The sequence below is a fragment of the Budorcas taxicolor genome, chromosome 21 (assembly GCF_023091745.1).
Source record: "Budorcas taxicolor isolate Tak-1 chromosome 21, Takin1.1, whole genome shotgun sequence".
Lineage (NCBI taxonomy): Eukaryota > Metazoa > Chordata > Mammalia > Artiodactyla > Bovidae > Budorcas > Budorcas taxicolor.
This window is the reverse complement of record NC_068930.1, coordinates 70912872-70924853: the sequence shown is the minus strand read 5'-3', so window position 1 is coordinate 70924853 and position 11982 is coordinate 70912872. Positions and strand designations below refer to the sequence as shown.

The 11982-nt window shown below is 62.7% G+C and overlaps 1 protein-coding gene across 1 annotated transcript; it reads left to right on the top strand.

The window, feature by feature from the left end:
* Positions 1-2473: 2473 nt before the first annotated feature.
* Positions 2474-6485, top strand: ANKRD9 (ankyrin repeat domain 9). Its single transcript, XM_052659855.1, has 3 exons — positions 2474-2629; positions 3642-3716; positions 4310-6485. Exon 3 carries the CDS (start codon positions 4360-4362, stop codon positions 5314-5316), a length of 957 nt encoding a protein of 318 aa, XP_052515815.1. The 5' UTR covers positions 2474-2629; positions 3642-3716; positions 4310-4359; the 3' UTR covers positions 5317-6485.
* The last annotated feature ends 5497 nt before the right edge of the window (positions 6486-11982 follow it).

Below are 11982 nucleotides of genomic sequence, written 5' to 3'. Positions count from 1 at the left end.
CACCCCCCTCTGCCTCCAGGTCCTCGGGACAAACCCCAGCTCCTTGTCCTGGCCTTCAAGGCCTTAGGCTCCCCTCCCGCTGCCCTCTGCAGCCGCCCTCGGTCACGGCCGACCTTTACCCTGGTTGTGTCCTGACCAGGATCACCTTTCCTCTGCCTCACCTGGTCTTTCTGCCTAAGTTCATTTCTGAAGGCAGCTTCTAAGTAGCAACGGGGCCAGATTTTATGTTGAGAGAGGCCTTCAAAAAGGCTCTTTCTCTTCAGGAAAGCCAGCAGCAAGCAGTGAGGAGGGCAAGTTGAAGCAGAGGGCCAAGAGGGCTGGGGGTGGAGAGACAGTTGCCCAGAGGCCAGCTGCACAGCAGACACCTACAGCCGATGCCCCTTCACCCTCAGCCCACTGGTGGCCGTGGAGACGGTGTGAGGTCTCACCTATAGCCCTTGAGGAGCAGCCTGGGCACGTGGGACCCATGTGGTTAGCGTCTTGAACCACAGGGAGTTCACTTGGGACACCACCTCCCCAGCTTGTTTCCCAGGGCCTGGGGGCTATGAAAGGCCAAATGTCAACCCCAGAATTTCTATCTGCTTTCCTCTTCCTAGTGGCTCAGAGGGTAAAGCGTCTGCCTGCAGTGCAGGAGACCTGGGTTCGATCCCTGGGTTGGGAAGATCTCCTGGAGAAGGAAATGGCAACCCACTCTAGTACGCTTGCCTGGAAAATCCCATGGACGGAGAAGTCTGGTAGGCTACAGTTCATGGGGTCGCAAAGAGTCGGACACGACTGTGCGATTTCACTTCGCTTTGTCCCCCGTCAGAAACATCAGCAACCTGACAGCTGAGAGAAAATGTAGGAGACTGAGGCCTGGAGAGGGGAGGACACAGTGAGAGGTGAGGCGGGGCAGAGGCAGAGGCAGAGCCTGGACTCCCAGCCCGGTGCTCCCCGGACCCCAACCGTGGTCCACGGCCATCTCTGTTCATCTGGTGCTGATCAGGGCTGCCCAGGTGGCACCAGTGGTAAAGAATCTGCCTGTCAATGCAGGAGATGCAGAAGGCATGGGTTCGATCCCTGGGTTGGGAAGATCCCGTGGAGTAGGTAGGATATGGCACCCCACTGCAGTATTCTTGCCTGGAAAATTCAGTGGACAGAAGAGCCTGTCAGGCTACAGTCCATGTGGCGGCAGAGTCGGACATGACTGAGCAGGCACCATCATGGATCCCCGCCCCCACCCCCCCTCAAGGTATGGTAAGGCCTGCAGGGCCTTGTTGCACTAAGGTAGGCAGCAGTTTGGGTGGCAGGGTCTGGTGAGATCTTGGGCATGTGTGTGCTACTTGTAGAAAGGCCAGGTGGGCAGGGCCCATTCAATCATAAATGTCTGAAGAAAAGAAACACACGTGTCCAGCTTCCCTTTTGTGTGTTCCTCACTTGAAGGACCGATGCTGAAGCTGAAGCTCCAATACTTTGGCCACCTGATGAGAAGAGCTGACTTATTAGAAAAGACCCTGATGCTGGGAAAGACTGAGGGCAGGAGGAGAAGGGGACGACAGAGGAAGAGATTGTTGGATGGCATCACCGACTCGATGGGCTTGAGTTTGAACAAGTTCCGGGAGATGGTGAAGGACAGGGAAGCCGAGTGTGGCAGTCCACAGGGTCGCAAAGAGTCGGACAAGACTGAGCGACCGGACAACAACAACGCATGAAGGTCACCTCCCTGTGAGACCCGGTTTCATGGTTGGTGAATCAGGGGTCATAATTCCCACCGCCACTGGCTGTGGAAATGAAATCAAGCGTGTTTAGCACAGAGATTGGTGCAACTAGGCGCTGATAAGTGACTGTCTGCATCCGGTTCACCATCCATTCCCTGGGAAAGTCAGCCTGGAGCAGGGGCTCCAGATGCTCGGACCCTCTGGGGCAGAACGCGGCCGGGGACGCTTAGGGGTCACAACCCCTTCCCCCTCCACGTGCGGTCCCGGGAAAACAGTCCCGGAGGTCATCCCCAAGGTCACAGAGGGTCAGTGCAAAGGGGACGTGGAAGACGTCTCGTGGGGTGCCGAGGAGAGTCACGCTCGGCGGAGCCCGGGCGCCTGAGTGCGAGCACAGACTCGCTGAGCGGAGGCACAGCAGGCCGAGGGGCCCTCCCGGCGCGGGGGGCCAGCCGCCGGGAGCCGGGAGCCCTTCTCCGCCAGCCACTCGGGTTTCCGGGAGCCCCGCCCCGCTCGCTCCCATCGCGGCCCCGCCCCCCGTGCGCCCGCAAGTTTCTCCCAACTTTTCCGCGGGTCCCCCCGGGTGCCCCGCCCGCCGGCCGGTGACGTAACAATGGTGCAGCGCGGTGGCCAATAGGCGCCGGCGGAGGCCGGCGGCGCGGACCAATGGCGGCGGCGGGCGGCCCAGCGGTCCTGCCCGGCCGGGGCCGCACTGCGCCGCCCGCCGCCCGCCCGCCGCCGGCGCCGGCACCGCCGCCCAGCGACCCGGCAGCGGCGGCTCAGAGCGCGGCTGAGGCGGGCGCGGGCGGCGGCGGCGGCCTCCCGTCCGTCTGTCCTGGGAGCTTCGCCTGCGCACCGACCGCGGGGAGACAGCGCGCGCTCCCGCCCGCCGCGGGGGCGGGGACGCCAGGCTCGCGGCCCCTCCAGCCCCCAAGGTGAGTCCCCCTTCCTCGGCCCGCTCGGCGTGCGGCTCCCGCCCCAGGCGCGACTCCTTGGCCACCGCCCCCCCCCATCCTCCCTGGACACACGCTCACGCAGGTGCAGCCCTCGCTGCGCCGGCCACCGGCCTGCAGATACTCTGGCCTCGCCCCCCCGCGACCCGGGGTCCGGCCGTGCGGCCGGTGGGGGCCGGGGCGGAGCTGGCGGGCGGCCCTGGGCGCGCGGCCTTGCCCTCGGTGGCCCAGCCCCCACCCCCCATTCACTGAGCCGCGACCGTGACTCGCTGCCCAGTGACGTGAGGCCGGCCCAACTTTACGTAACCCGCCCGGCGCCCAGTGTCCACACAGGGTACACCCGGGGTGCGGAGGCCCCGGCGTGGGACGCCGCTTTCCAGTTACGGTGCCCCCTTAAAGGGCGCTGTGGCTCCAGCTCCCCTCCGCCCCCTGCCCCGTGCCCGTCTCTGTAACTTAGTTACCCGGTGTGTGTGGACTCAGCCTACCCGCTGACCCAGGGCCCTTGTGACCCAAGGGCTTACCCTTGACAAAATGCGGTGGGGAGCTGGGGCCAGGGGCTGGAAGTCAGGGCTCAGGTTGGTTGGTGCAGGGGGCTTTGGGGACAAGGTTAGGGCTCAAGCTGGGTTTCCGGTGGGTTGGCGGGTTCCCCCCACTTCTGGAATGAGCCCGAAATACGAGGTAGGAGATCTTGGGTCCAGGCCTGGCTCTGCCATGACTTGCCGGCTGACCTTGGACAAGTTTGTCCCTTGCTGGAAAGTGGGATGCCAAGCCCTGCTTCGTCCAGCCTCTGGGAAGACCAAGGGAGCTAGCAGACCTGGGGCGGGGTCTGCAGGCCCTGAAGAGTGTACACACCGGTCTCTTGGTTGATTTCATCCCCCCTGCCTCCTCGCGGGAGCTTGGGGCTGGGACGGCGCGGAAACACCATGTTTGGGTGGAAGGCTAGAGGCCCCGCTCCCTGCTGTGGCTCCCAGCCTGCCTTCCCTCTTTCTTACAGATGAGGAAGCTGAGGCTCAGAGGATAGTGATACACCCACCTGCACAGAACTTGGTCATTGCGGTGCACTAACCAGGTAGGTCTGAGTCTGGAGCTCTGCCCCTGGGCAGGGTCTCCTAGCTGCAGGCAGGGGTCAGATGGCAGGGTCAAGGTTAGATGGAGTTGGGGAGAGGGAGTTTGGGCTACAGAAAGGGTTTGGTTCAGCTTGAGATGTGAGATGCAGCTCTCCTACACCCCCACCCCCGACCTGGCTTTTTCCTTAATTGGGGTTGGGTGCAGCTGCCGCAGGTGGGAGCAGGAACTCTTCTGGCGGGTCCCTGGGCTGGAGGGGGTGTGAGGTTTCAGTGTGGTCTTGGCAACGGTAGGTGGGGGGCTATGAGGGCAGAGGCAGGGGAAGGGGGTCCTTAGTCGAGGTACCAGATAAGGAGACGATCTCAGGGAGGGCCACCGTCTGCCGCTAGATCCAGGATGTGGGAGGTGGTTCAGGGCCTGGAAGAGAAGCGAGCTGTTGAGGAGTGACTGGGACAGCCCATCGGAGGCTGGGGGTGGGCGGGGGAGGCCGGTACCAGACAGGCCCAGCCAGGTGGGGAGGCGTGGGGGGGCTTCGACAGGAGACCCCCCCCCCTCCCGCCTGGATCCTCGACCCTCACTGGACCTCTCTGCTCGCAGGTGGTCGGCCCCCGGGGGCCCATGCCGTGAGGTGAGGACGCCCAGCCAGCATGCCGTGGGACGCGCGACTGCCGGGGGGCGGCGCGGAAGGCGGGCCCGAGGGCGCGGGGGCGGCGCGCTCTAGGGCACAGAAGCAGTGCCGCAAGTCGTCGTTCGCCTTCTACCAGGCCGTGCGCGACCTGCTGCCCGTCTGGCTGCTGGAGGACATGCGCGCCAGCGAGGCCTTCCACTGGGACGAGCGCGGCCGCGCCGCCGCCTACTCGCCGTCCGAGGCGCTGCTCTACGCGCTCGTGCACGACCACCAGGGGTACGCGCACTACCTGCTGGCCACCTTCCCGCGGCGCGCGCTCGCGCCTCCTAGCGCCGGCTTCCGCTGCTGCGCGGCGCCGGGGCCGCACGTGGCGCTGGCCGTGCGCTACAACCGCGTGGGCATCCTGCGCCGCATCCTGCGTACCGTGCGCGACTTCCCGGCCGAGGAGCGCGCGCGCCTGCTCGACCGGCGCGGCTGCAGCCGCGTGGAGGGTGGTGGCACGGCGCTGCACGTGGCCTGCGAGCTGGTGCGCCCTGAGTGCCTCTTCCTGCTGCTCGGCCACGGCGCCTCGCCCGGCCTGCGCGACGGCGGCGGCCTAACGCCGCTCGAGCTGCTGCTGCGCCAGCTGGGCCGCGACGCCGGGGCTGCCGCCCCTGCGGCCTCCGGGGCGCCCGCGCCGCCGCTTGGGGAGCCGCGTCAGCGCCGCCTGCTGCTGCTCGACCTGCTGGCGCTGTACACGCCCGCGGACGCCGCCGGCCCGGCCCGCCGCGAGCTGCTGGGCGACCGGCCACGCTGGCGGCGGCTGCTGGGCGAGGAGAAGTTCCAGTGGCTGGCGGGCCTCGCGCCGCCCTCGCTCTTCGCGCGCGCCATGCAGGTGCTGGTCACCGCCATCTCACCCAGCCGCTTCCCCGAGGCCCTGGACGAGCTGCCGCTGCCGCCCTTCCTGCAGCCGCTGGACCTCACGGGCAAGGGCTAGAGCGCGCTCCAGACCCTGGACTTTTGGAGCATACAATTTTTAAGAGCGTTGTACCTGGCACTTTACATATATTGTTTCTGGGCGGCAGAACCTCTGTTTTCGTCTGTTGGCGTGCTTCGGGGGGCCAGGCCAGGATGGGCAGGCGAGCCGTGAGCTGCGGCTTCCGGATGCGGCCGCGCTCAGCTCCACACCTCCCTGCGTGCGTGGAGCGGGGCTGCGAGGTCAGGCAACTCCCGAGAGCCGGGCCCTGTCCTCAGATCCCTGCCCAGACCCGAGGACCGGAGCCCCGCCTTGATTTAGAGCCTCCGGAAGGTGTTCCAGAGGGAGAGACAGCTGAGCGGAGGAGTTGGGCAGGTGCTGGGGGACGGCTTGTGCAAAGGCCTGGAGGCTGAGGGAACCGCCGTGGGGGCGCTGGCTGGAGGGCCTCTACCCCGGCAGCAAGAGGAGCCTCGCCAGCTGCCCTGGGGGCTCGGGCTTGGGCTCGGGTTCTGAGAGCTGACGACGGAGGAGGGCCTGCGCGCCAGGTGGTGGGGCCAGGACCCAGGCCGTGCCTCCTGTTCCCACCCCACCCTGGCCACTGCCCCTCCTTGGGTATTGCTGGCGCTCTTCCCACCCACACAGGCCTAGGCCTGGACTCGCCCTCTTGTCCCCTTTTCTTTCCTCTGGCAGTTGGTGTCGGGGCCCCTGCTTCTCACCTCTGTTCTGGTGGATGCAGCTGCCTGGGGCCCCTGGCTCCAGCCTCCCCTCACCCGGGGTTAGATGTGCCTTCTTCCAGGCCTGCCGCTTGCCCTGGGCATGGGCTCCCAGGACCCAGCCCCCGATGCTCGATGGCATCTGTGGGTGCTGGCAACACCCTGTGGGCAAGCTCTCCTGCCTCAGCCGGTAGAGCTGGTTTCTGCTGGACGGGTTTGAAGATGGAGACTTGTCAGCAGATGTTACCATAACCCTTAAGGACCAAGGGAAAGCAGCGTCCATGCCTGGAGGAGTGTTGGGATCAGGGATGATGGCCAGGTTGTTGCGCCTGGGAGTTCTGCAGGGCGGTGAAATTCAACCCATGCCTGCTGGGCTGGAGAGCCACGGTGTGCTGCCAGGAGTCGAGGGCTCAGGAGCTGCCCGATGACCTCTGACTGCTCAGCCAGGGGTGCCCACTCCCCACCTTGCCCCTGGTGTCCCTGAGGGGAGCCTGGCTGGGGGTGGAAGAGGCTTGGGGGGTGGTGGCAGTGCCAGGGTGGTGGCCATGGGAGGAGAGGGGTGGGATGGGAGCGCCCTGGTTCTGGTCTGTATCTGCCACTTCTTCGCAGGATGACTTTGGGCACATCCCTGCCTTGGGCCTCAGTGTCCCTGACTGCCCTCAGAGGGGTTTTGGAGCATCTCCAAGCTCCCTACCTAAAAGGATGTTTCTGGGAAATGTAGGGTGGGCAGGAGCACAGCCCTATGGGGGAGGGGACAGTGGGGGTCAGTTCTGCCCAGTGCTGACCCTAGATTCTGGGGGGGGGGGGTGAGGGCGCCTCCCTACCCACTGTGTGTCCTGGTCCAGTTAAACAGACTTTCTGAACCTTGACACTTGGCGGGCAGTGGATACTAACATCTCTTCTACCTTAAAGCGTGGGGCATCAGGAGCCCCAGGGTATGAACACAGGGAATGTGTTGCTGGGGAGGCACGCTCCTTGGAGGGGATGGTGAATGCAGACCACGTGCTGTGGCTCCCAGGGGCCGGGCCTGGGAGGCGCTGGGGACTCGGGGCGCCCTTGTGCCCTGGAGCTTCTGCCTGCAGAGAGCCCGGGCACCTGGAGGGCGTGCAGACTTGCCCTCGTGTCTCCCTGCTCCCAGCTCTGGCCCCTGTGGGCTGAGCCCTCCTGGCCCGAGGCCCAGGGCTAGGCCCTCACTCGCTTCCCCACTAGACCTACAGCTGCCCCACTGGGGACAAACTCCTTTGAGCTCCCTGGGCTGAGGATGGGGTGATACAGGGTTGGGCGGGCTCCCTGGTGGGGACCCCACAGAATCCGTTGTCCAGTGAGCAGGAGGTGGCCCTTGGGAGGCTCCTTGTGTGCAGGGCAGGATCCGGGCAGGAGTTGTGGGCACCAGAGTGGGGGTGGGGGGCGTCCAGCCAGAGCCTAGCTTCATAGCTTAGGGGGTGGAGGGCAATGGGGGTGTCCTCGCCGTGGCTGGGCGGGACAGGGAGCCGCCGGAAGGCCGAGGACACCCTGTGGAAGCAGAGTGGGGCCTGGTTCCTGGCGCAGCTCCCGCGGAAACGGGGGCTACCTGGCTCAGGGCGCCCTGGTGTCAGTGAGTGCAAAGAACCAGAGCCCAGCACGGGGCTATCTGGCCTCAGGGTTATCTGGTCGCTGCCGCTGGCCAGCGCGAGGGCGGCTGGGTTCCGGTGCTCGTCTTATCGCTCCCCGGGGCCCTCCAGCTCCAGCAGGGGCCCCTCCCCAGCCCCATCACCACCGCCCTGGCAATGAGCCTGGGGGCCTGGAGGGGGTCAGAGGCAGCCGGGAGATGCAGCTCTCGGCTGTTGGCAGGTGGCCTTGGTGGCTTCTCACAGGCAACGGCTCTGCCTGGAGCAAGGCCCATGTCTCTGGGCCAGAGTTCCTCTGTTCGCTTCCTTCATTCCACGGACCTTGTCTAAGGAAACCTGGCATTGGCCAGATTGCCTCCAGCATGCCCACCCCTGGGGCCTGGTGAACTCCCAACAGGAGAGCTCTGGGGCCAGAATCTGGGCACCCCAGATGCCTGTCGGGGAGGTGCTGTGACTTGTTCCTGGAGCCTGGAAGGGACACACAGCCCTGAACCGCGCCCCACTTCGGCGGTGGCGACACAACCCCGCGCTGAGGCCTTGCTTCACCTCCTCGTGTGCTGACTTCTCCCATCACTACCTCGATTTCCCCACTGATCTCCTTTCCTCCTGATTTCTTCAACCTTCAAATATTGTCCTGAGAGCAGTTTTCCCCAGTCCTGTTCAGAACAAGGATGCCTCCTGAAAGGCGAATGTGGGGTTAGGGGAAGGCAGTGGAAAACCAGCTTCTGCTCCAGGAGACCGAGTGGATGTGGGGACTGGTTTTATCCCACTCCGTTTTAAAACTGAGGCATGACTGACATGTAGTAAGTGCAGACTTCAGTTGTGTGGTTTGAGGAGTTAGCCCCCTGTCAGTACATGTGTAACCACCCCAATCAAGACAGAGGTGAAGAGATGTCTATCTTCAGTGTTCTTTTTAGGCCGTGCCTTGTGGCTTGGGGGCATCTTAGTTCTCCCACCCCCGGGATGGAACCTGGGCCCTGGCAGCCAAAGCCTGGAGTCCTGCAGCCGTAACCACTGGACTGCCAGGGGATTCCTGTATCTTAAGTGACTTTTTAAAAAGAATTTCTGCTTATAGATGCTGGCTCACGGTAGAACACTCAAACTGTGCTGGGAAACCCAGGGCAGGATGGATCAGAGCCCTGACCATGCAGCTCCCAAGTAAAGGGGCCGCCGGCCTGTGGGCCCCCCACCACCCAGGCGACTGCTGCGCGCATTTTAGTGTACTCTAGTTTTTTTTCTATGCACTTATATACATGTGCTAAAATTTTTTTCTATGGTTATTTCTTATGTACAGATTGGACATCAGATCAAATTGAGTATTTAAAAACTTACTGTAGAATAAGCATTTCCATATGTTGTATAACATTGTGTAAAACAGCCTCTGGTGTTTATTTTGTGATTATTTAATTCATCTAGTATTGGTATGATAAGGAGTTGACGTTAGAGAGGACTGAGTCTTTAAAATGTAAATTTTATTTTTGGAATAAATAATACATTTACATGGCTCAAATTCGAAAGATACAAAAAGGTACACACTATAGGCGACCACCAGCCACCAAGGCCAGCTGCGTGTGTAGTGTCTGCCCCTCCTGTGTGCCCTGGAATTACTATGAAAGGTTTCAAACCCACCAGAAGGCAGAAGAGAGCAACGCGAACGTGTGTTATCTTCCTGTGTAGGAAGTCCTACAAAGCCACGTTCTCCTTACCACGCCCCAGAGATTTAGCGATGATACGGTAAACGGCCTGAGAGGCTGCTCAGCACAGATTTCCTCCAGGGCACATGGTTTTAACAGCTGCATACTGTTTCACGAGAGGAATGTTCCCAAAGGTCAGCTGCTGTTGGTCAGCTGTTTTTAGTGTTTCACAATTACTGCGGATGCTGCTGGGGTATGCCTGACTTAGGGTTTGTTCTTGAGGACAGGTTTCTAGAAGTAGGGATTTCAGGGTGTGAGGGCTGTAAGGCTGCTGCCGGCTCCACGTGCACCCTGGGGGGTTAGAAGACAGTGCCCTTTCGCCTGTTTACAGGTGTCTCAGCTGTTCCTCTGACTTGCTGCAATTGTTTCCCCTTTTAGTTTTATGGGTTTTTTAAAAGTATAAGATTGTTATAATTGGAAGAAATTAATTGAAATAATATACTATTTTCCTCTGACTTTTCCCACCACTTTGGGGTTTAGAAAGCGCTTGCCATCCAGAAGTCAGCTACTATCCTTTGTCCCCTGGTTTTAAGGTTCTCTCGTCCACTTGGTATCTGCTTCACCAGAGCGGTCAGGCTGAGGTCCACGCCAGCTCGCAGTCTCCCCCCTCCATCTGGCTAACTCCCCATGGTCCTTGCTGGGCCGCCCGACGTCACTGCCCACCCACCCACGGCCGGTCATCACCCGGCACCACTCACCCGTTTCTTCCCAGCACAGGCCTGGAGCCCCCGGAGCTGGGTCCAATCCAAGCGCGCTGTGCCGCCTCGAGCAACTTACTTTCCCTTGCCGGGTCTCACCGGAGCCCCAGTGAGCTGGGAGACCCTCGGGGCAAGTCTGTGGGCACAAACATTATTTTATGGAGTCTTCCCTGCCTCCCCCAACAGAAAGAATCCCAGTGGGGAGTCTGACAGAGGGAGAGAACGCCCTAAGTGCCTTGGAGAGGACTGGCATCTTTGCCTGGTGTCCGTGGCCTTCCCCGGAACGCTGGCCACGCCTTCCTGGCCAGGTGCTCTCGGAGTCTCACGCAAGGCCCAGCCGGCTCTTGCCCGAGTCTGGCGTGTCTCATTCAGGTCGTTTGCTGGCCATCCTGCTGTGTCATGAACACGATCTTTCTCCACCTGCTGGTTTCCACCAGGGCACTTCTGGTATCTGGTTTTGGATCGTGGGTGGAGATTCAGGCCCGTGGTCTTGCCCCCAGGGGCACCTCTGGAGTGACATTCCCCCAGGACTGCCCCCGGGCACACCCTCCTGGCGGGGAGCTGGGCCGGGAACACCAGCAGCAGAGTTCCGGTGGCACCGGCGGGAACAGCCTGCACGACTGCCACTCAAGGCAGCTTCTCCCCTTCAGACGTCAGACTGGACTGGGCGGGGAGAGGTCGAGTTTATTGCACTGTCTCAAAGCACAACTGAAAAACCAGAAAGGAAATTCGTACAAAGCACTGAAGCGAAAGTATTAAACCAGACGGGGGCTCACTGCCCTGAAGTCCCGCGGGTTCAGCAGAGCCGAGCGGGAGAGGGGCCGGGCAAGGCACAGCGGGCGCGGGACAGGGGCCTCCGCTGTCGGCACGCGAGAAGCGCTGGCCGGGTGAGGTGCGAGGTGCAGGCGGGCGTTGCGGCTTCTCCTCCTGGCTGGGTCCTGTCACAGAGTGCTTCTTCCCGCTTTTCACCTGTGGCCCACGGGCTCTCGGACACAGTTGCCTAGTTGAAAACAGGCATCGAGTAACAGGGTCCCGTGCCAAGGGCAAGCTAAAAAAAGCAGCTCAGCCGGAGTCCTGCTGGGGCGGCGCTGGCTGCCGCTCAGAGCCCGGCGACGCGAGTGGGCCCCGCGGGCCGAGGCCCCGGCCTGAAGTCTGACATGGCCACACGCAGCAACGGACCACACAGGCACCAGCTGCGGCCCTGTGAAGGCATCTACCCTCCCGAGGTGGATGCCCGCTGACAGAGGCTGCCCTGCCCGGGGAGGACACGCAGCGGACAGCGCGGGCTCAGGACAGACCACGTGAAGAGGCGAGGCCTTCCACTGGGTCCAGAAAATACATTTCAAACATGTAAGATCGGACTTCAGATGAGGTATCTCATGTAGGTTTGTAATACAACAAACAAAAGGCAATCACTAGGGGGTTCACCTCTGAGGGTGCCCGGGTTCTGCGATGCCCCAGCAGCGTGGGCTGTCACTGAGACGTTCCTGCGTCACAGCGGGGCTCAGGCCGCACTGCCGGCCCCGCCGCCTGGGATTCACGCGCACACGTCAGTGTCAGTTCCGTTCGCCCACCGGCCTTTATTGTTCCGGCTGAGCTGTGTCTGCCGGGGAGGGCCAGGGCCCAAGGCGGGGTGTGTGTGTGTGTGTGCGTGCATGTGCCCCCATCCTGGCACAGCTGGCTTCCCATCCAGCGGGTCCGCAAGGAACGTGTGCCGGGACCCGCGTCTCAGAGGAGGGGAGGGCCCGTGATGGAGGCGGGGCCCCGGCGGGAGTGCACTCGGGAGAGGGCAGCGCTGACCCGGGCTCGGGGCCGCGGTGCTGAGGCGGCGGCGGCGGCACACGGCGGGAACTACCACACGCGACCGCAGCAGCTGCCGGCCCCACCGAGGAGCCCAGAGGCCCTGCTGCTGCGGCGATGGCTCGACTCTCGGCCGAGGCTGTGGGTTCCGGGACGAGACGCAGACGAACATGGA

What these genes read in the sequence shown, in the direction of transcription:
- ANKRD9 (XM_052659855.1), top strand. Translation starts at nt 4,360, where the DNA reads ATGCCGTGGGACGCGCGACTGCCGGGGGGCGGCGCGGAAGGCGGGCCC.